The sequence below is a fragment of the Antedon bifida genome, chromosome 7 (assembly GCF_963402885.1).
Source record: "Antedon bifida chromosome 7, ecAntBifi1.1, whole genome shotgun sequence".
Lineage (NCBI taxonomy): Eukaryota > Metazoa > Echinodermata > Crinoidea > Comatulida > Antedonidae > Antedon > Antedon bifida.
In genome coordinates, this window is record NC_136232.1 from 19,492,844 (window position 1) to 19,518,027 (window position 25,184).

A 25,184-nucleotide genomic window follows, 5' to 3' on the forward strand; every position below is an offset into this window, starting at 1 on the left:
CGACGAATATTGAAAGATGATAAATTTAGATATTTACCGAATTATCTTACAAACGAATAGCAAGTATAACAGTAGAACCGCTCTGTTTGGACACCCCTATTAAGATGAGACTTCCTGTGAATTGAACTAGGGGAAATATACGTTACACTATACGGCAAGCGATATTTCTTTTCGTACATAAGTTGGGGACCCCTCATGAAACGTCACAAAATAAACATGAATATTCATTAGTCATATCCATATGGTGTGACGTGAGAATTGAGCTAACTACAATTCGCTAATGCAAACGCTTTCTGTATGTGTAGTCGAGTGGATTAGACAATCCCATGAGCAACTTCTTTTTACTTTATGTTGAGAGAGAGAGAGATTATTTACAGGGTTAGGTTTAGTTGTAGTTAGGAAGTAGTTCGGCTATATTTCACATAAGGGTCCCCAATTTATGTACGCTTTACCATGAAACGAACAAAGGGACGATATTTTTAGTTCCGACGGTGTCCATTTTATACTAATGCCAGGCTATGGAGTCATGGGTTCGAGTACCTTCAGAGAAACTTTAATTTAATTATATTAACTTCATTCTGAGTAATCAGTACAATGACGTTGGGCTAAACATCTGACTACTTTATTATTCATAGCGCATATCATGTGAAAATGAATGTTTTTGTATTTTCCTATAACAATGATAATAACAAGTAGTGTTTATATGGATAACCACGACAATTAAGTATAATTTATTGTTGTTCTGTCTTCGTTCGTATTTGTCTTTGGGCATATTACATTAATTCAACCTATTATCAGATTCCCTATTCCATAATGACATGGACATTTAGGATTAATTCTCTGTATACGTGTGAGACGATAAAACAATAATAACGATATATAATATCATTCGGTAAGATTCATTAACAAATCTGTTTCTTTAGAAATGTACATTAAAGTGTATTTTCCACAACCGGTACACCCCGGCCCCTAAAACGTGATTCCCACTAGTACGCAACGCAGCGACGTATCGACGCAAAGTGTTGTATTGCGTAATCACAAGTGGGAACCGACGACGCAATAGTGCTGCAAGAATCGCAGTTGATTTCATGCAGGCGGGGGCAAACACAATTATTAGAAGGGCATTTGCTTACGTTGCGTAGATTGCGTTACGTTGCGTCGCTAGGGAACCACGCTTAAACATTAAACACACGTAGGCCTAAGTATTATTACTGTAATATTACGCTGGAAAGAACGGAAGCTAATATATTAATGTTCTTCCCACTCACAAACATTTCTTCTTAGGCAATCTTGTCTTCTCTATAAGCCTACGTTTCTGGAAATTGATATTAATATTGAATGAATAGAACTGACAAGATTCAGCTAGCAATAATGTACCTAATGCTTTATTTTGTAATAACAATTTCAATTATGTCTCAACTTTATCGTACCTAATTGCCTTGAGACTCTTTCAGATTTACCTGAATAACTAAGAAATAAAAATTAAGTTAAAGTTGGAAATTTTCAATTTAGGAAGGCCCAGACTAATTCATAGTGTCATAATGTGCTCAGTGCTAACGTATTCTGTAGACAGAAATTATGGAAGATAACGAGTTAAATGGTGTGTATACACACGTATACGAAACAAATCAGGCAAAGTGTGCCTGGTAAATGAATGTCGACAAACCGATAATAGGGACTTTTAGATGTTCACGTCGACTGCTACTCTATTACGTCATTTTTATGATAGCGCAAATTTGAGCACCTCAGTTCGAATTTTGACGTTCGCTCTCTGATATGAGTACGAGTGGACGTATGACGTCATAACACTTCAAAAGTTTACCAAAATCATGACCGATAATGGGTCGCGATGATTTTCTGAGAATGTAGTAAAGTGAATTTCAGGCAAATTATATTTGCAAACTGTGAATTATTGATTTGTACATATGGATGTGACCGTTGTGTGCACGACGTTCACTCAATCTAAAAGTCCCTAATAACATGGCGGCCTACAAACGTACCGGTACCTCGTTTTGCAAAAGCGTACATCAGACAACGGAGTTTTTCAACTACCCATAAAAATTGAAACCCGTCGCGGAGGCTAGACAATCCCGTACTTGTTATTAATAACATTAATTTTTACAACGTAGATAATTAGACAAGGGTTATTATATTTTAATTAAGCCATGGCCACACTAAAATAGTGATTATTTACCTTTTTAGTCGAGTGAAATACAGCAAAACAGAATACTCAGAGTTGCGTGAATCTCTGCGCGTTTCACTTGAATGACATGGCATTCTATGGAATGTAAATGAATGTCGTTTTACGGCAAGTTAATTTGACAAGGAACAATAAATCTTTATGATCATAAACTTAGTCGCTTTGCCTATTAAGTTATGAATCAAATTCATATTTTAGTTATGAATATGATATACGATTCTCATAAAAACAAACACGCTTTATACGAATACCGAATTAATTAAATACGTACTACGTACGTTTACGTAATGGTACCTGTTGTCGAGCATATTTCAATAATGTAAGTTTTGTTGCTATGGTCTGGCCATCAAGGAAACAGTGTCAGAGATTACTAGTAATAGAGGCCTACATTTCGCAGAAGATGACACAGTGTTCTTGACGATAGCATACGGCGCGCTTTTTGGATGTATTAGTTACTACCAGGTCTGGATGCATGTATTCATGTTGCACGACGCCGAAGATTAAAGCAACAAATCGTTAATTGCGCATGCTTTCAAATCAGTTGGAGTTATGATAGCTTCGGCAATAACCCCTCATTTTAAAATATAGCGTGCCGTCACATGATGATCAGACATTTAGACGCGTCATGTACAATGTAAGTCTGTATTGTGTTTTTTTAGTATACGTATGAAACGCCATATGTGCCAAAAGACTAAGTGTATGCTAAAAACAATCACTACTTTTACAAGGTAAATGCAGCATTATCAACCGTCACATTCTAAATCTAAAATGCTCACAACATACATTGAACTTTATACGTCTTGCCTCTTTCAACTAAGAAGTGGATACTTAAGATGGCCTACCAATCTATATAGAATACCTAAACAACATTAACTTTTACACTAATTGACTTCACTGGTTAATATTTCTTATCACTTGAAAAACACGATACAAAAACCCGTCATTTGTTTGCACACCGTTGTTAGCGCGCAGTATTTGTATTCAGTACACAGAAAGAGGCCCCACGGTACGATAGCAGAGACGATTGAAAATGAATTCAACTCTGCACGATAATCATCGGAAAACTAAAATTTTAATATCAATTCAAGTTGCATTTGAAATTAAACTGTTTTCATCAATGATTTTCTGAATTGATTTTATCCGGCAGTATCTAGGACTCTAGAGTCACATCTGTACATTTGACTTGGCACCATCTTTATGACATATATGCATTAATACATCTAGCTCAATGACTCAACACATACGAAAATATCTATCAAACGCGGTCATTAAATTTCATACAGAAAATATTTTGTCTTATTTGTAGTAAAATTAAAATGGTTTAGCTTTTCTCGTCACATTTCGAATGTGATATTCGTATTAGTTATCGCTATAATATAAAACTGTTTTGTTTATATATACGTTACACAGTAGTATCAGCATATACGTTTCATACATGGAGGAATTATTTCTCCATGTTTATACTAGGCCTATGTAGACGGTAATACGTTAGGATTATGTCATATACAACGATATCATTTACATAGGCTAATACACAAACGTCATTGATTTTAAGAAATATACAAATATTTGTAATCACGTGACAAATACATGATGTTCAGAATTAGCATATCTTAAAGGATATTATTATTATTTAATATGTTCACAATTATTTGTACAATATGCTGGAAACTCAATGTAATCGTTTTGGTACTAGCTGATAAATTAGAAAACCTCCACAGAGGGATAAACGAAGACAATTTTATTCCAAGTTTCAATTAAAACAGCTCTTACATAAAGAAGGAAGTCTTGATGCTTTTGAAAGCTGGAGACGATGTTTCATTAAAGTTCATACGTAAACAATCAATAGGCTTTCATGATGCAACTTTTTAAACTGCAAAAATACAGCAGGTTTGGCTATCCAGTAAAACTGACCAAAGCATACTAGGCTCAAGTTTATCCACTAAACTCAGCAAAGCAGGCCTTTTAAAAGTTAATTCAGCAAAGCTTATCAAAGCAGGCTTGGTCAAGTTTATCGAGCAAAACTCACCAAAGTGTGCTAGACTCAAGTTTATTCAGGAAAACTCACCAAAGCATGCTAAGCTCAAGTTTGTCGAGTAAAACTCACCAAAGCAGGTTTGACCCAAGTGTTTTCAGCAAACAAAACTCACCAAAGTCGGCATGTTTTAAGTTTATTCAGCAAAATTCACTAATGCAGGCTTGGTCAAGTTTATCCAGCAAAACTCACCAAAGCAGGCTTGATCAAGTTTATCCAGCAAAACTCACCAAAGCAGGCTTGTTTCAAATTTATCCAGCAAAACTCACCAAAGCAGGCTTGTTTCAAATTTATCCAGCAAAACTCACCAAAGCAGGCTTGGCTCAAGTTTATCCTGTAAAACTCACCAAAGCAGGCTTGGCTCAAGTTTATCCTGTAAAACTCACCAAAGCAGGCTTGGTCAAGTTTATCCAGCAAAACTCACCAAGGCAGGCTTGTTTCAAATTTATCCAGCAAAACTCACTAAAGCAGGCTTGTCTCAAATTTATCCAGCAAAACTCACCAAAGTAGGTTTGGCTCAAGTTTATCCTGTAAAACTCACCAAAGCAGGCTTGGTCAAGTTTATCCAGCAAAACTCACCAAGGCAGGCTTGTTTCAAATTTATCCAGCAAAACTCACTAAAGCAGGCTTGTCTCAAATTTATCCAGCAAAACTCACCAAAGTAGGTTTGGCTCAAGCTTATCCTGTAAAACTCACTAAAGCAGGCTTGGCTCAAGTTTATCCTATTTATTACGGATTACGGATATGCAATATGACCTTTTGTTTTTAGTAAATGTACCACTGGAAAACAACTTTAAAAACTGATGGAACAACTTTGTAACTAAGAGGTAAACCTTACCAATTAGGTTAGGGCTCAGCAACAGTAGGACTAGTAAAGTGACCTATGACATTTACAAGCCAGCAGATATTTTCATTTTAGCAAATGAACTAATGATCCAAACACATATCGCCAGACCGGCCTCATGATAGGCCTATAGTTTTCCTGAAATTATGTTTGCAAGCACTACTTCTAGGCATCCATAATTGTAAATTCATCGTTAAGCTCCACGACAGGGTAGGTGGGTGCTGGACGTGGCTTGCCGGTATCCTCACAACAAAGTTTATAGTTGACATATCCTACACATATACATAATGATACAACTCCTATTGTTAATCCTGTTGCCATAGAAATTATTGTTGGGACTGTATATCCGTCAGGTGATTCTAAAACTGAAAAATAAAAAGAAGAAACAGTGAGTGAAACAGGATTCTAGGAAATGAACAACTTCCAGTAAGTTTATACCAGAGACAATGTTCGTTTGTTTTTTTCGAGTAAATATTTTAACAGCCAAAGCCACACTTAATAATTATTATAGTTGAGGGACACACTCCATAAAGAAGTTCAAGAGCATAATATATCTAAGTACATCTGCCGGCATTACCAATTACTTTGTAGAGCTTTAAACATAGCAAACATTCATTGACATAATATTGAGAAGGTACATTAAGTCAACTAACGCTCTGTCTACACTATCAAACTTTATGTGACAAAAAAATGTGATGTGCCCATATATGGACATGACGATGTCATATCACTACCATCTTTGGTCATATCACTACCATATTTGAGCACATCACACTAGTTTGATAGTGTAGACAGAGCTTTAGGATCCATAACTTGTGGCATTATAAGCTATGGTGGGCTCAGAAACGATGACTTACCTAATTCACAATAGGAACCCCAAAAGTTATCCTTGCAGTCACAGTAACCATCAGTATTTATGGAAATGCAAGTTCCGCCGTTAAGGCACGGTTGTTCATTGCAGAATATGCGACGCCCAACTTCACACTTTTCTCCCGAAACTCCGGGCGGACACATACAAAAATATGGTTTACGAGAAGCTGGGCGGCAACTTCCTCCATTTAAACACGGATTTGGAGTACATAATCCTAAAAATAGATTAGTATTTTATTAGAAATGAAAACACAAAATGTTCTCCTATGTGTCGCAAGACAATAAAATATCTTATTGAAACTTTATATAGAGCGTAAACAAATATAAATAAAACAAATATAAATAATAAAAGTAAATAATATTAAACACAAAAAAATAGAAATGGTGATAGTTTCAATTAACATATGGCGTTCTGATGTAAAATATATTGCCATTGTAAACAATAGTACTATAAAACATGTTTTTTTATTTCTGAATGGTCATTTCATGGAATTGTTGTTTCAAAAAACGGAAATGTAATTCATGTTAACTACTTATAAAGCCGACATAAATCTTACTGTGAATAAGTCATGAACTTTGAACTGGTTTACATACATTTTAGTCAATATTTTAAGTACAGATACTAATTAGGCGCGATAAAGTAAATCAGTCTGAAAGATCAGACGGAGCATTATTCGTAAAGATCATATTTCCACCAACGCTAATGCGAAAATAACATCAGGACGCATACAATAAAGTCAAACATCCATGTTGATTCAAACGGTGACTATGCGAGTAATGCATAACGATGTTGGATTATCGAGACTTGTATATAAAATGTCATAGATATTCGCGTATAAAACTGTAATTTTTCTTGTTCTTTATTTTTATTTTCTATAATGTTTGTGATCGTTTAATTTCCATTAAAATCATGGGTTTTTTTTACTTCGTATCCTGAAATTCAATATTACCGACATTCATCACCTAGTACACAAATAAATTGCTAACTGCTAACTACAACTAATATATCAACTGTATAAAGGACCAATAAATTTGTAAAATCTGTATAGTTCCAAGTACGTCGGGTCTTTAAACCATTCACGGCAGCGTTTATAAACCATCGTGCCAATAGCAGGAACTATAAATGTCACACCTAGGGCGGCGACAGGAAAAGACACCTTCGTACTTTGCATCAGTATTTTTTCAATTGACACCTGTAATTAGTGAATTATCGATTACTACCATGGAAACATACTTATAGGTATTACATTATTGAATAACTCAAGGTCAGAATAATTAAATAATCGACAAAGTATTGACAAGAGTTGAGATTACAGATCAAAGTGTATAGTGGAATAATATCAATAATTGTTATTATTGCGTTAGATATAATTATGTTGGCAATGCTAAATGGGATAATATTCTTATATTCAATGCATGAAGATGTTAAAAGGTTACATCGAAGACATTGACATCAAATAAGAAAACAATTTGTATGTCATTTCATTTATTTCTTACAAAGACATAAAGAAGAAAGAAAACAGTTTGAAAATCCACATGACGAGTTCATCAAACAGCTAAACGAATCACTGCAAATTATTCCATATTACAACATTACAAATCCAGGAACAAAATAGAAAATATGTTTGTTGACTAGCATAAAAATGTTTAAAGATATTTTGTCCCCTAAAAAATAATTTCTTACATGTTTGTTGTTGAATAATGTGCCAATTTAATGTCACATAATAGTTATTCACTTCACTTTATTCACAAACCATGGAGAACTAAGTTAAGTTAGTCCTAAGTTATTTATCCATGATCAAACAAAAACAAAATGGAGCTGAAAAAAAATGTAAAGCAAAATATACCTAAATTTTCTGACAATGGTTTTTGGTTACAATTAACCGTTTCTTTTGTCTTTTTATAATTGAAATAATTATTTGTGTCAATTTTTTTTTCTACGTGAATAACTTTATTAAAACTGCAAAATGGACGGACAAGAATCTGTGGCCGTATTCACTATTCACACTTAGGCTATGGGAAACACTTACCCTTAAAATAAAAAATAAAATCTTCTATCCCAGTTAATAATGTTTAAGGGAAATACTTAAATATTTATTGAGTTAAGTGAAACACTTTTATGTACAATATTTAATTAAAGAGTTATCACGCTTAAATGTGATTGGTGAATACGACCACTGGGCTACAGGACTGTAGGCCTTATATGTGCATCAAGCTGGACTTTGTATTTGGACAAACAATTAGATTAAAGTAACTTCTCTATATTAACAAGAACACGAATTGCTTTATCAATATACCTTCATGTAATCTAAAATATACTTTAAATGTAAAGACTTTCGTCATTTCGTTTGAAATTAACATATTTGAATATGTGATTATGCTAATTAGCGTAATCATCCCATTTGTCTGAGTTTGTATTTCAAACACAAATTGCCATCCCATTACTATTTCTGCAGCAGTGACCTCATAAAGTACGTATATGATCTTCCTCCTGTCTCTATTAGGATTGCCGACTTAATCAGATTGTTAAAGACAGGCTTTTAGAATTATAATCTTTACTTTAACGTCTAAGTTACTCTTAGTGAATGTTTGCCGTTATCATACTAAAATGCTCGGTCCTCAAAACTTTATGCCCTTAACAGTTTGATTGGTGTTTTATATTCATCTTTAAGACCAATGGGTGGATTCGTGTCTCCATATTTGTATAATTTCCTAATTAATGATTAAATAATGATATTAATAAAATAATGATATCGTTTAAATTGAAAATTATTTTACTGATTATGTGTAGTATCGTATCACAACGTAAGGTTAAGCATATTTAATGTTTGACTTCCATTGTTCTTTTTCTCCTCTCTTGTCTATCTTGTGTACAAAAGTTAGCCACCAAAAATTCTGAGTGGCTAACGGCGGGCCCATAGACTGAATTGAACCAGAAAACTGAGGTAACCCTCTACTCAGCACGATTGAATACCATAGGCATAGGATTATTTTCTGGTTTTTTTTAGGCTATATACATTTTCTACTTTAAAATATAAGTATATAGGGCTGGTCTTTCTTAATTCGTGTGTGCTATCATCTTATTTTACCAGTTTTATATGTTTTTAAATGTATTTTGTTTATTGATAAATAATTATAAGTAGTTACGTTCTTTTGGGGCCCCTGACATATCATGTTATGGGGACTTTGTTGCTTTTGGGGTCCCAGGACATTTTTATGTCTTATATAGGTAGTATACCTTATGTAAGAAAATAAATGTATGGATTAGTACATGCGTCCTTCTATAGACTGTACACGACACTGAACATAATCGGCCTAATGTTGTAAGTTCGATGGTTTTCATTGCCGTTGGTTCCCGGTGGTGGAACCAATAAGCAATAATGAATAACCATGACATTCAGTGTGCACTTTGCAAACTAATCATTATATTGCTGCCTTCTGGTTATATTAACTTCTATCGTTTGGGGACACACGTGACACAAGCTGTACTAATACAAGATCCTATAGGAAATAAGTCTGTATTGAGTATGTTCACACCTTTTACATGCGAAGGTGATGAAAGCGGTACAGTTGAACACCCCCACCTCTCGCATTCAAGAGAAAACCCAACTAAATGGACAGGTTCTTGTTAAACGAATGGGGGGATATTGAACATTACGACTAACCTCCCAAGGGGCCACCCTATTTGTTGGGCCTTAAAGGTGTCCCCTTAATAGTAATACTGTATATCAAGTATAGGTCTACTTCTCCTTCTGGTACCTCAAAGTAAACACGTGATTTCCGGGTTTAGTGTCATTTCGCGTGGTGCTTTTGAGCATAAGAAAGATGTTGAGACATGCTCTATAATAGTACGTATGCTTAGCAGAGAGTTGAATGAATAAAACATGTGTTCATTGTTTATGCAGTATCATGTAGTGCGGTACATAAAATACTTGCATAAGTAATAATTACGCTCTTGAGTTCTTTTTATTACAATTTATGAAACACGGGTAAAACACCACCTAATTAATTGGACACCTTCGTAAACCAACAAAGTTTCCCTTTAATTGATGTTAGTCGTAATGTAATAATGTATCATAATTCGGTTCACGGGAATTGTCCCCTTAACAGGATGTCCTCTGAATATATGAGTGTCATGGGAGGGTTTGTACTCAATTGTAATACTATTAGTGTACACCATACAATGCATTTGATGTATGTAGTTACGTATAAAAGCACAGTTACATGTGTAAACAAGTTTGTCATTTTAATTAAAATACAATTAGTTTTGTAAATAGAGGATTTAACAAAAGAAGGACAAAAAGTAAAAACAAAAATACTAAATGAATGCGAATGTTTACTAATGGTATGATACTAAAGGTTAAAATTATGGTATTAATGAGGAAAAACAGAAAAATAATGAAAGAATGTAGAAAAGTTTAGAAATTATGTAATGAAACATTGAATGAATAAAGGTGGTGGTGAACCACAAAGATTAAACAAGGCCATATACATGGCTGCAGTCGCGTGCGCAAATTTGAGTTAGTGTTTACCGACCGACCGACCGACCGACCAACCGACCGACATAGTTAGCTGTAGAGTCGCGACTAAAAAAATTGTAAAACAAGAATTTCGAAATGATATAGGCTACAGTACGTACAACATGTTTTACTTTTTTTCAAATCGACATTTGGAAATATTAATATTAAAATGTAAATATTAAACACTGCAAAAAGCATTTCTTAATCGATAGAATATAGCTTTACACGTACTGTAACATAATATGAAACTGATTCTTTTAAATGAAATATACGTCTATGTTCCAGTATTACAATTAAGACAAGCTTATGTTTCTCCCAGGAGATATCAGTTGGTTTTGTGTACCATTTTTACTGTATTTATTATTCAAAATTATAATTTATCATATCACATAAATCTGAAAGAAGCATTTTATCGTTGAATGCAAGTGTTATAGAACCCAGGTTAAACTCACTGTCGTTCAATAGCATTCACACAGGAGCGTGAAAATGTAAATTCTATAATTGTATATTTATTCAATATTTAATCTCATGACTATAGAGATTGGGTTGTATTTCTATAGTCGGTTCACGTACAGTAAATTCAAATTCAAACACGATTCTTAGTGATCCATTTAAGAATTTTGTAGTGAACAAAATAAAATACTATAAGAGATTACAGGTGACAAGGCAACATACAATTTATTTGTATTTTCAGTTATTGAATGCATAAATGGTAACAAAAGAAACAAACATCATTATCGATAGCTACCTTTCTAAAACTTTATCGATTAATCATAGTTTTTAACCGTGATCCAGGTTATGTGATTTGAATGACCCCTAGGCCCTAATTAAATTCCGATATCAATCAACAACCTAGTGGATACCAAGAGATGTAACATAGGACCCATTCAGACTTTGTTATTTACCCGCTTAAGTTGGTTCCATGAGCAGAGTTATCTAAAATTGTTGTGGCTACGAACCACGTAACGGGTAAATAACTAAAAAACTATGGACACAAGTTACAATCACACATCTTTAAGAATTCAATACGTATTTTAAACCTAAAAAACACACTGTACAGAATAAACTTTAAGCGGGTAATTGTTCAAGTTTTAAATAATGTTTAACGTGGTGCTATACATCTCTGAAACCCGTAGGTTAAATTTACCAAACGTATCGACTTGGCTTTTGCGGCGCTTATCTTAAAACTAAATACAATGTACAGAAAGCTTACCTTGTCCGAAGCTCAGCGGAAGAAATGTTGAAAGATAGAGAAAGATAGAAAGAGACATGGTTTTCTTAGAACTACATCCTACAATATCCATTTACGGGAATCGAAATAAAAACCGCTTGCTTGTGAAAAATCAGTGTTGTTGAATGCGATTTCCATTGTTTGGACAAACATCTACAAAATCGATGATAGGAACGCTACCGATTATGATAACAAACTACCGTACATGCTGTCGATAATTTAGACAGGACATAAATTACTCTCTGATAAGACTCATTCCAATAATATATCTGCTTTATTTTTGAGTCACATGTTGACTTTGGTTAATCATCGGCTTTTCTTTCACGAGGCTTTGCCGTGTCTTGTAACACCTACAATTGCTGACTGAATCCGTTTGCTGGGAGCTACTAAGATCACGCTGACGTTACATGCGCCAGATATCAATATAGTTTGTAATCGAATAAACAACATAGTAATTGACCGTTATAGAGCCATTAAGTGGCTTTAAATGGTTTAGATTTTAAAAAGAAAACATATCGCGTCATCTTAAGTCAGATAATGTATTATCTTTCATGCAAGATGAGCAATCTAATTCCAAACGATGTTACTGAATCCTATTGTTCACTACCGTAACAACACTAATACTTCACTTTTATTGATAGGCCTAAACAACATAATATTAATTGTAACGATCATTTTCAATATATCAGAATCCGTTTTAAACTTCGAATACAAAGTACTTTAATTCGGCCCTAAATAATTCATTATTTTACTCAGAAAAAATATTTCTCGGAAAATGAATTAAACAATGCATTGTGTGACGCAGTTGGAAGATTATATATTTGTGATTCGAATCAATTGAGGCAAGAGTATAGCCACATTCGCCTCCCATCTCATGTCTATCTAACCTCGGTAATTAAAGAATAACGTTATGCATAAGAGTAAACAGTTGTTTTGAATATTGCAGAGACACATTGATTGATGTACACCAAGACTCATATCTAGATGACTTTCAATAGTCAATTAAGATCTACCTAGTGACAGCTGCAGAATCAGGTGCCTGTTTTAATAACACGCACGTGACGTGTAAATTGTGCAGATTTCGATTGAAACATTTGTTGAATTTAATAAACTAAATCTGAAACAAAATCTGCTTTAACCGTCAGCATTCATTATCAATTTATTTCTTATATCTCGCAAATATATAAATCAAACGCGGAAATGGATGAATTTTTTCATTAGAATTTATTAATAAATGAAACAGATCTTTAGGCTCCTATCTTTCAGGCGTATCAGAAAGGTTATGCCCGAAATATCTCGTTCATCTTGTTTAATGAACGTTGAACATAATATGAACGCATTAAAATATATGCAGTGTGCTGTTCCAGAGTGTCTTGATTTATAAAATATATTGCTTATCACCATCATTGTCAAAAACAACATATGCGAATGCCGAATAAGATGCACCAACTAAAATCTTAGCTAAAACTTAGTGGTATTTCACGCGCGCGTACTAAACCGCTAAAAATAATCCAACCGAAACGTTTTATCAAAGAAATGTTCTTTATTGATATAAGTACAGTAGAAATAATTTTATAGTGTTGTTTGAACATTACGCCCACATAGAATATTTATTACAATATTATGATAAACCTTTCTAAAGCAAACCAGCGTATTTAAGGCAAATTGGACATTTAGACAGACGAGCGATAACGGTAAACGGAAAAGTGCGTAGCTTGTCCCACGTACAAACATAGCGATCTAACAACAGGACACTGAGCTCGCCTTGACAAGATAGGAACTAGTACCAGTCCTTTGATCTTATGTCTGGCTGCGACAAATATCAACAATACATATATTCTCTGTCTATTAAGGGGCGTGGAACTGATCGTGTTGCTGCCACATTACTAAAGTCAAAAAGAAAAAAAACTTTGGTAATTTTCCTTGAGGATGCTAATTAACTTAACTAATTAAGTGCTTCAATGTACACCGGTCCCGGGGTGCATTGAAACGGCAATCAGTATATGCTTAAAATATATATAAACTATAATAATGCTAGCAAATCATCAAATAATATGGATCTAACAGTAATGATAAAATATTATTAATACTAAAAAAATTTAAGTCATAAAATGACTAAATGATGAAAAAACACAGGACATTGTGTTAAAAATGGGGTACATTGAAACACGGTGTTTCAACGTACCCCGTATGCACTACCAACTTCTGTTCCTGCCTAGAAAAAAAATGGCGACTCGCACGGCTAAACACAATGCAGTGATTAAACAAGTAATAATATGTCTTTTTAAACATATACTAACAAAAATAGTAAACACTATATTTTAGGAGTTATTTATAATAAAGTGACGTCAATAATAATTACTTTCAGGTGTTAAAATTAATAAATAGTGATATTTCTTGAGTTAATAATCGAAATTCGCTGATACTTTGTAAATAGCTTGTATACGGTGATAGGGTTGCCCAATTTGTTCGTATCGAAAATTAACGGTCCTGTTTCAATGTGCCCCTGTTTCAAAGCGCCCTGGTCTCCCCTACGGTATCTACTCTGAGTGAGTTTTCGCTCAAGCACCCTCCTCTCCGCGTTTTTTTTCATAAGAAATAACATTTGATTATATATTTTTGTTTTCCGCTAAACGTTTGCCGCTTACCGTTACCGCTCGTTTGTGTAAATTGGCCTTTGAGGGTTAACATTTTTACCGCGCAGTGCATATGCTATCCTAACACTATACATTATTATTTAGACTAATAAATATTTTTTGTAGCGATAAGAAGGATAGATGGTACACGAGAGAGCATAATATCAGTTCACTATGCATGTAATCTAGTTTAATGGTTATAACACTCAGACTCGTTTCCCGCGAGATACTTTATCCAATACATAACAATGACACAATTTATGTTCTATTGCCTGCGTCTTATTGACATCACGACTTGTAATTCATAACAATGTTAAGAATTAATTCTTGTCAGAAATAAAAGCGATCTATGGAGAATAAGTAAAATAATACTGTTAAGCATTTGATGTTACGATGATTATGATACTGCCGGTGATGCTGATGACGATGGTAATGTTTATGATGCGACCGATGATACCGATTACGATGATGCCGATGACGTTGCCACCGATAATGCCCTACGATGCTACTACCGATGGCGACCATATAACGACATTTTATGTTGATATGTATGCTAATGACAATGCTGATTACGATGTTACCGATAATGCCGAATACGATGCTACCAATAATGGCCTACGATGCTACCAACATCGACGATATAACGAAGTTTCTTGTTGATGGATATGCTAATGACGATGCTGATTACGATTTACCAAAAATGCCGATTACGATGTTACCGATAATGTCCTATACGATACTATCAATAGCAACGATATAACGAAGTTTCATTTTGATGGCTATGCTAATGACGATGCTAATTACGATGTTACCGATGATGCCGAATACGATGTTATCGAAAATGCCAATTACGAGTCCATCGATGATGCCTATTATGATGCTACCGATAATGGCCTACGGTTCCACCGATCCAGACGATATAACGAAGTTTCACGTTAACGATTATGATGTTACCGATGATGCCGATTACAATGTTACTGATAATGCCGATTACGAGTCTACCGATGCTGCCGATTTTCCCGATGATGCTAATGTCAATGTCTATGATGCCGATTATTATGATAGGTGATGGCGACGATATGACGACGATTAAAAAACATTAATAACATGTTGTTATGAAACTGTTGTTTATCATGATTACCACAATGATAACGATTATTAATCTGTAGTATTCTTTATACTGTATTTTACATAATCAGGCCCTACACATCATGTTTAATCAGTTTTATCCATATAAATACATCAAATATCTGAAGCATCTCTAGCTGGAAACATATTCACTGTACAAAATATTATGTACTATATATACCTAAAATAGTATTTACTTTTCTGCAAATTCTACACTAACGAGACGATTAAGATCGAAACCTATTTAAAGCTAGGAATTCTGACTACATAAACGACATGCATGAAAAACGAAGAGGATACTATTAAATTTGTTAAGGCGTGTTATTAATATTATATCGATATATTTTCCAGTTCCACTGAAGTAAATAATACTATAAAATGCTTCCTTATGATTTCATTCGCAATGATAAATGAAGGCTTTGTGCGCCACATAGCCGGAGTGAAATCTGTGGAGTTCTCCATCAATTTGTTTTGCCATATATTATATCGGAGTAGTTGTAATTGTGTTTTCTCGTATAATAAGTAAGATTAATTATTGTGAAAACTAGCACCTACTATCATTAGGAAATATAAGCATAGTTACGTGCGTATGTACACTTATTATACACAGAAATGAACAGCGATATAAAGGATACTAAACAATAGACTGCATGGCTGACTGACTGACTGACTGATGGAAGGTAGTGGATGGACAATTAAAATTTGACTAATAGGTTGAAGAACTTTTAGATCGATAGATAGATGAATGAAATAATGTGATGAATGAGTTGACGGACATGAATTGTTGCCCTCTCATGAATGAATATTTGGAAGGATCATAAATGGATGACGAACGACACAACTTCATTTTGTGCGCAACACAAGTACGTAGGCGCAACGTAAGTGAGTTGACCGATGACAAGCGACAATTCGAATAATCCATCGCTCGTGGTTGGTCAAATAACCTTCTTGTGTTGCGCCTCTAGTGGGAACCAAACAATGTTATGTAGCTAAAAGCGCGCGACAGACAAAATTTAGATTTTTGGAGGGCGACATGCCGATTACAGTACGTTACAAACTAGAATTACTCCCTCATAAACAACATTTTTTATATTAACTCATCCTCTCACAATTTAATTTTTAACGACATCCCATTTACTGCATAGAGAAATAATTATCTAGTCGTCATTTTAAGTAATGAAATCATATCTACTTTCATTGAAAGTTTGTGTCCACACGTACGATATGATCAATCTCATTATTTTAATTTGTCAGTATTTGCATATTTAAGGAGTAACATTGTATTCTCTCATTCTGATTTCTGATTCCTGATTCTTGGCCTGAGTCAATCACATGTTGGTATAATTAGAGGTAAATACATCATGGGATACGTTGTCTATCTGGAGAAGTAGTTACTGTAATATAAACTGTTTTAAAATCAACTGATAGAACCACTTAGGCTTACTGAAAATGTTTTTCTAACATGCCATCTCTACTTTCCGAAAAAACCCCACGACAACATTACATGGTTAGTGTAATCCAAACTGCATTACCGGCACCGTTCTAATCAGCCTAATGCGTTATTTTTATCTACATGCTTAAAACAGTTATTTCATCTATATTTTGTATGACAGATGATGAATCGACGGCTTAATGTTATAAAAAACTATAGAAATCCTAATGATTATCATTATGAGTATCCAATACATATTTTCCAAATAAACATTCGTGCGTTTCTAAGATGTTTAAAAGGAATTGCGAATGGAAAAGTGTTTGTACAGATAATCATGGAGGTATATTACGTCTATGGTATAATGGTTGTCACAGAAGTGATCGAACCGAGTTTCTTTGTTTACGTTCCACATCCGCATGGGTCTCTACCGTCTCCCGAAAGTTCGCTTTTTGTAGAACCAACTGCTCTGTTCACTCACAAAATAAAAAATAATTTAGTGACAATACAAGCTATTCCACTTACCAATCACTCAAATCTTGCATGGGACAGGGGCATCATCCAATTTAAAAATGAAGGGCCACTTACCTTGATCGTTATGTCGGCAGTGTATAGATTAATTCCAGGTGGCTGTCTTGTCAATTTTACATTTTCCATCCAAATCTGACTTTATGCAGGAACTGAAAAACTTACGGAAACACAAACAAATTAGTAATAAACAATTCTAAAACAAAATTCTGAAAAACGTCTCCCAAATAATAGAAAAAGGAAGTTGGTAAAACATAAGGAATAGAATAGAGTGCATAAAGAAAATCCAATAAGTAAAAATTAATTGTAAAACAAACATTATTTTTAAAAAAACGTCAACTAAAGAAAATGGGTAAAACGTAAGGAATTACATAATCAGGAAACAATAAAAACAGATCAGTAAAGACTTAAAACTCAAATCAGAACATTTAAGTAGATTATTAAAATGGTAACATAAAGTGAATATGGGTTGAGAAAGGTTGATGGCAGTTACCGTTGGTATTTTTTATTTCTTTTATGTCGCGAAGTGCAATAACAGCAGTTATTACAAAGTGCGAGAGCAGTTATTACAAAGTGCGAGAGTATTAATTACAAAGTGCGACAGCAGTTATTACAAAGTGCGGGAGCAGTTATTACAAAGTGCGAGAGCAGTTATTACAAAGTGCGAGAGCACCTATTACAAAGTGCGGCAGCAGTTATTACAAAATGCGACAGCAGTTATTACAAAGTGCGGGGGCAGTTATTACAAAGTGCGAGAACACCTATTACAAAGTGGAGAGCAGTTATTACAAAGTGCGGCAGCAGTTATTACAAAATGCGACAGCAGTTATTACAAAATGCGACAGCAGTTATTACAAAGTGCGACAGTGTAGTTACTACAAAGTGCGAGAGCAGTTATTACAAAGTGCGAGAGCAGTACTACAAAGTGCGAAAAGTGATAGCACTTTTACAAAGTGCGAGAGCAGTTATTACAATGTGCGAGAAGGGAGAGCAGTTATTAAAAAGTGGAGAGCAGTTATTACAAAGTGGAGAGCAGTTATTAAAAAGTGGAGAGCAGTTATTACAAAGTGCGACAGGAGTTATTACTAAGTGTGACAGCAGTTATTACAAAGTGTGAAAAGTGAGAGCACTTATTACGAAGTGCGAGAGCAGTTATTACAAAGTGGAGAGCAGCTATTACAAAGCGCGACAGGAGTTATTACTAAGTGTGTCAGCAGTTATTACAAAGTGTGAAAAGTGAGAGCAGTTATTACAAAGTGCGACAGCAGTTATTACAAAGTGCGAGTGTTGCAATTACAGAGTACGAAAGCAGTAATTTAAACACAGACACTAGCTCGATTGGCAATTATTACACAATGTGCGATAGCTCAGATATTACAAAAGTGCGACGATTTTATAGTTACAAGATATTTCGGCAGGTATTACAAAGTGCGACGATTATTACAAAGGGTGACGTCACAGTCATATAAGAAATTCCGAAAATGATTAGTGACAGTACGAATTTATTTCCATGCACCTTTCAAAATGAACTTTATACAATTAACAATACATTTATTTTATATTTAAAATCTCTCTATTAGTCTTACTAATTTATCTTATAAAGTTTTAAATGCACCTTTTTTCGCCCACCTCTTTTAGGTAATGTAATTGGGCAGGCCTGATGCATTAACTGCATACCCTGTGCTAATTAATGTATACTGTACAGTACATAGTATAAAAAGAACTTAACATTTATTTAATGCCTATATCTCAATTTAAAATTCATGATCATTTGGAATTGTTTTAATTTTTATTTTGTGTTTTGCCATGGTGGACTTTTAAAACAATGATTAAAACAAGAGGCTGGCTCAGTAATAATAATTTTTACTCCATGCACAAAGTTAAAACAACAAGAGGCGGCCAACGCAAATTTAGAACATTTCGAGAGTGCACACATGTACACACACCAATTGTAAAATAATTACTATACATTAAGTTAGACCTTTTTACACTTAAATACATAATCTGCTTGCAACCAAAGTTCTGGCAATTCTCTAGTATTTTTATGTACAAGTTACCATATTACATACTTAAATAATTTACAAGATTATCATATATCATAACAACTATGTTCTTAAATACATTAAATATAAAAGTAAATAGAAATTTGTCCAATTTACAATATTTTGAATATCAGTATAGTAATGCGGTTTTAGTATGGTATTTGGAGCATACTGTAGGTGCATAGTGTAATGCAACAAACAGATTTTGTTGTCTGAATACAGGATAGTAAGAAAAAGGTATTAATGGTGAGTCTCAGTGAAATGAGCAGTTAGGAGCTCTTTATACTAAGCTCCGACCAGTTCCTTCCCATGCCATCTTATCCTCCCTACTGTAGTATTTCATTATCCTCCCTAGTATTTCTCAACCAGTCTACCCTGAGTGGACTGGGAGTAACCCATTAACCCATGACTTTCTGTCTGACTCTGATAGTCAAGTACCTAAACAACTGGGCTATAGCAACTCAGGTGTGGCAATTCCTTCATGCAAGACAGAAGATATATCCAAAATTTGGGGAAGTTTGGTGATGGAAACAAACCAAACAATTAGATTTGAACCCTTACCCCTTGATTTCAAAGGCACAACTGCCAAACTATGCCCTCCATTCTGTTTTCATATCATATTCAGAGAATGTGACCAACAATTATTTTTCTTGTAATTCAGCCTTAGAAAGGGTCAGCCAAATTGTGAATGGGCATTAAACTTACAAGCGTTCACATTATGTGCTGTACATCTAGAGTATTACTCACCCTAGATCTATCACACTGTTGACAGTTTAACTCTGATACAGGCAAAACATTTAAATACCCTATAAAATAGCCGAGTACTGTTTGTTATTGTTATGCAGCCTTTTGAATATTGGTACCTATATAAATATGTATCGACAAGAAAGTGAAACAAAATTATCAAAATCAACATCCATAGTGGTATGATAAAAGAGATGGGAAAAGGAGTTGGTCATTTGGATGTCAATTTTTGTAGACAAGAAAATGCTGTCCAGAAAGATCAAAGGGCTGGATCTGTAATCTAACGCAAAACAGGCAACAGACCAAGTTTACGTTAATTGTGGCTTAAAACAAACTTAATTATTTACTACTCCCCTTAGCATGACAAAGACGTAGATCTTTCTTTAATTCTTCTAATTCAGGATTGTCCATGATTTGACATGTCAGTGCAGTGGTGTGTCATCCAATGTGGTGTGTAACAAGGTAAAAGGTCAATTAACTTGTGATAAGAAACATAATTCAAGCCTAGAATGTTGAATTTCTTTCGTACTTTGATCAAATGCTCTTGCAGAGCAGTGTGCAGCAACATATTCTTACACAGTGGCATAACAGCTATGAGCGCTCACTGGGTAAACCCAGGGGCCCTTGAGGTCAAGAGGCCCCAGAGCATGAGTATTCCAATGCAACTACCAATGTGTTACGCCACTGTCTGTGGCACAGTATTGTTTCCATTCTCCACTATTATACATGTCCATATTCAGCAATACACTTCCCAAACAAACAAAATGTTCTTGATAATGTATTCCTTTAGCTAAAGCCATCAAGTTGGCAGTATGGTCCATATACTGTATTATGCCATTAACAGTTTCAAATGGCTGGCACAGGTGCCACTGATAATATGCAAAACACAGTTAGTGGACACCTGAAGCAAAAGCGTTTCCGAGTCCCATAGCACTCATTATAAGTCCTTCAACAATAACATTCATAATTTTATCCAAAAATCATTTTAATTTAACCGTTTCCTGAAATATATACACAGATTCTGCATTAAACTATTTGATTAAAGTTGTTTAGAGATAACAAGATAATTTTAAACTCTACAAAGAATCTTTGTTGCACCCATGTTATTTGTCTCCTATCCAAGAATGATATATCTGTCAGTGGGCAAGTTTCTTTGTTGATACCAACAACAAACATTGTACCAATCTAAGCTTTGTTGAAAAAACTTGACCTGAGAGCTTGTCACATTGATGCAAAAGAAAATATTCAGTTAAAGTGTTATAAATTTGTTCAACACAAAACTTATGTGCATGTAGTACGCATATCCATATCAACGTTGCTATCACAGCGTTTCGAGTAAGGCGGGACACTTCCAAATAATCAAAAAATAAAAAATGTTTTGCCAAATTGCATTGCCAACTTTTATCAGCACCAAATTATTAAAATTCTTTAAATTAATAATATTCAGATTGTTGTTTCAAAATCTCTGTTGCACCCATTCCGTCTATCTCCTATCCTATAATGATGGAGATTAGTCCTATCATGGCGTACATGATGATGTGTTGTTTGATGTCTATCATTACAAACAGCCACTGTATCGTCATACGAGGGCGGCTGTACTTCAGTCGGCAATATCCCATTTGTAGTTAATGGACACGTTTCTCTGTTTATTTCAATAACATCTGAGTAAGGCGGTGGTGGGTCACCATTATACGTATGCTTCCAAGCATTTTCTGAAAATCTTATTGCATCACCGGCCGTATTATACGACACAATAATCTGATCCCCTACATTATATTGATTATTACTTGCTCTGGGTGCCTCTGCGGGATAATGTGAGCACGATCTAACATCGAGTCGATCTAGGGCTTCACGTAAACGGCGTCTGCACATCATCGAGGCTTGTTGACGACGTGTTATACGAAAACCACGTTTTTGCGCAAACAGCACCAATAGTATACACATGGTAAAAAGTAGAAAGCCGGTGATAATTGCTAATTCAATTCCCGTAAATGTATCATGTATTTTGTAACTTGTCGTCACCACACTTGGTTGAGTAACCGCTTGGTAGTTTGCTAAAAAATATAAAACAAAATGTCTTTTAGCAACAACAATAATGAATTGTATCAGTAGTATACAGTATGGTTTCCCTGTGGTTGAACTAAAATTACTCAAATAAAGCAAGCCTGTAACCAGGATTTTTACATGAGGGTTTGCTTTTCCACAAAAGGGGATAAAATTGGCACAAGCTGGGCGAGTTAGGCCTATTTACCATTACATTGCAAACAGGGGTTTGTTGAATCCCTTAACATTACACTCTAGTCTGAAAATGCATAACCAGAATATTCCATTCTAAATAGCTGAATTCTTTGAATTCTAAAAATTCAACATACTTCCATACAGGGAGGTATAAAAATGAGATACCTCCCTTGTCCATACATTTAGTAACGTAGTAATTCTGCGATGAAACTAAACATAGTATACGGTATCAATACAGTACATGTACCTAAAGTCTAAAACTGATCCTAAAGCACTATCTTTAAAATGTATTTAAACTTAAAACTAAAACCTTTACCAAGTGAAGACATTTTGTATCCTCCATCTTCATCCATGACACAACATCTACTAAATATATTCAAACAATGACCAATTGGAATAAAGCCAATTGGTCACATGATCAAGTGGCAGCTATCCAAGATCATAAACTAACTAGGTAAAAATATCTTCTAAACTATTGAAATAAAACCCTCGTTAACATTTCAGGCCAGCTTGGTTAAAGATGGGGATCTTTTTTTAATGCAACCTAACTTCTGAATTATGGGTATTTTGTGGCGATAAGTAGTGGATACTGTATAGCGTTTATTAAAAAATAATATAAAAATTATAATAAAATACAAAAGATGCCAGACAATCTGCAGTGTAGACAGGAAAATGGAAGATATACGACTTTTGAACAATTCTATTTACTTCAAAAGAGGAAAAAGAAAAAATATAATCCTCTTTGCACAGAGCCAGATGTAAAATGTTTTTAAAACCAAATATGCCTTAAATGCTAGCATAAAACACAAATATGATATTGTATATTAATTATAAATCATATGGTACTGTACAATACAAAATATTTAATATCTAATCTACAGTAATATAGGTACAAGCGAGAGAATTTCATTTACGATTCCTATAATCAGGGAAGAGTTAAATTACAACTCTTCCCTGCTATAACTTTGCAAATTCTCCATGCTCCTACTTAGTAAACTTGTAAGTTTATTTTCATTTTAAACAACATACTGTGTTGATGGTAGGCTCTCCAGCTGTAGGTCTGTTGCTCCAATATTGATCTTTACGACCATAAATTTCATCAGAGAATGCCAACAATGTTGTGTAAAAGCATCAATTTTTATATACTTTGTTCATTAAACGTCAATAAACATTAATAATATCATCACTCAGCTTTTATTTGACATTATGTTGTGTTGTCGTTAAATGTTTGCTGTACAAAAACAGTAATCTATTCTATACAAATTTTATTGTGTTAGACTTTTATAACCCTAAAGTTACAATACCTACTATATTATTATCTGAATGTCAATGACATTATACATATTTTTCAAATTTAAATTGGTGAAATTTTTCTGTGTAATTTTTACTGTTTTTACTGTTTATACTGTATGTATATGATATGCCAGTTTTTAAAGATTCTCTGTTAATTTTTAAATGGACTATAACTAATAGATTTTTGGATATTTTACTATAAATGCAGCTTGTATATATTTGATCGAATTTGAACAATACCATGAAAGCTGAGCCTCAGTGATCTAATGGAAGACATCTGCATATCAAGAAGAAGGTTCCAAGTTCGAATCTTGGTTGAGGTGGCTTTTTTCTCATTCTCACAGATTTATCTTTATCATTTCTAAATTAATTAATATTCAGTATATAACCAGATGGTTTAGAATTTTTTCTGTGCTTGTTAATTTATTTATATGTATAAACAAATCAGGCACAGAACATGAATTCTAAACCGCCCAGTGATTTACTGAAATTTAATTAATTAATTTAGAACGATATATATCTTGCTAGGGCTAGTGTTGCCTGAAAGCTCTGCTCCTTTTTCTGGCTGTTTTACTTTATCGTTTTGATTTAGCTTTTTGCTTATTTTATTTGTATCTACATTCAGATCCAGCCACTGATACCCACAGCATTGTCATTTTTTCTTTGGATTTTTTAATTTGGCTTTGGATTTATATTATATATGCACTTACAGTTTGTAGTGATAAAAAGGCAACGTTGTTTTTCTCTTTTTAGCTTGGCCATTACCTGTCTAAAGGCATGCAAAATAATGACAATTACTTACGACAATCAATCTCATCTGTTTCGTTAACACAATCTACGAATCCATCACAACGCCGGAAGGATGGGATACATGAGTTGTCATGACAGAAATACATTCCTGGCCGACACGGAGGCTGAGGCTTTATGGTGACTGACAAAAAAAGAAAGTAAAATTAATGTTAAATGAATGTTAAATGAAATTCCTTACACGTAACACAGAAATATTTTTAATGTTTTAACTCTATATCATGTACCACAGTGATGAATAATGTAATGAGTAAAATATAATACACGTTATATAGTTCCTTTTGTTACTGGGTGAAGATCAGAGGCAAACATAAGTAAAGTGTCTGGCCTAAGGATACAAGCAATGCGGCAAGAATTGGATTCGAACCAAAATCTCACGATCAGTAGTCAAACATCCAACACACCATGCCACATACCCTTATATACTGTAACAATTTTTTTTTTTAGTTTCTATGATATTACAGATTTCAATCAAATTAAAGTCCTAAATTCCTTTTACTATTTCTTAGCATCGGCCAGCCCAAAGGTGTCTGGTATTCTGACTGCATTTGTATCCAATAAACATGAGAAATATGATTGGATGATGTAACTCCCATAAAACACTCAAATCAGTAAAACTTTGAAATTGATTTTTGTAAT

General features: G+C 34.1%; 2 protein-coding genes across 2 annotated transcripts in view; both read right to left on the reverse strand.

The window, feature by feature from the left end:
* Positions 1–5,005: 5,005 nt before the first annotated feature.
* Positions 5,006–12,276, reverse strand: LOC144848553 (uncharacterized). The gene is made up of 3 exons (XM_078705360.1): positions 11,683–12,276; positions 5,937–6,164; positions 5,006–5,444 (listed from the first exon to the last, which is right to left on the reverse strand). The coding sequence occupies exons 1-3, from the start codon at positions 11,771–11,773 to the stop codon at positions 5,245–5,247; spliced, it is 519 nt and encodes a 172-aa protein (XP_078561486.1). The 5' UTR covers positions 11,774–12,276; the 3' UTR covers positions 5,006–5,244.
* Positions 12,277–18,911: 6,635 nt separating this feature from the next.
* Positions 18,912–25,184, reverse strand: part of LOC144848516 (uncharacterized) — a 42,768-nt gene continuing 36,495 nt past the window's right edge. Inside the window, exons 5-6 of the mRNA XM_078705301.1 lie at positions 24,541–24,669; positions 18,912–22,261 (exon numbers count right to left, since the gene is read on the reverse strand). Of these exons, the coding sequence (XP_078561427.1) occupies positions 21,651–22,261; positions 24,541–24,669 (740 nt within the window). The 3' untranslated portion in view covers positions 18,912–21,650. The remainder of the gene's footprint in view (positions 22,262–24,540; positions 24,670–25,184) is intronic.

Excerpts from the sequence above, each read along its gene's own strand:
- LOC144848553 (XM_078705360.1), bottom strand. The coding sequence starts at position 11,773 with ATGGATATTGTAGGATGTAGTTCTAAGAAAACCATGTCTCTTTCTATC. Across the intron at positions 6,165-11,682 it reads TCCGCTGAGCTTCGGACAAG|GATTATGTACTCCAAATCCG; the intron begins GTAAGCTTTCTG and ends ATCTATTTTTAG. Across the intron at positions 5,445-5,936 it reads GGGTTCCTATTGTGAATTAG|TTTTAGAATCACCTGACGGA; the intron begins GTAAGTCATCGT and ends TTTATTTTTCAG.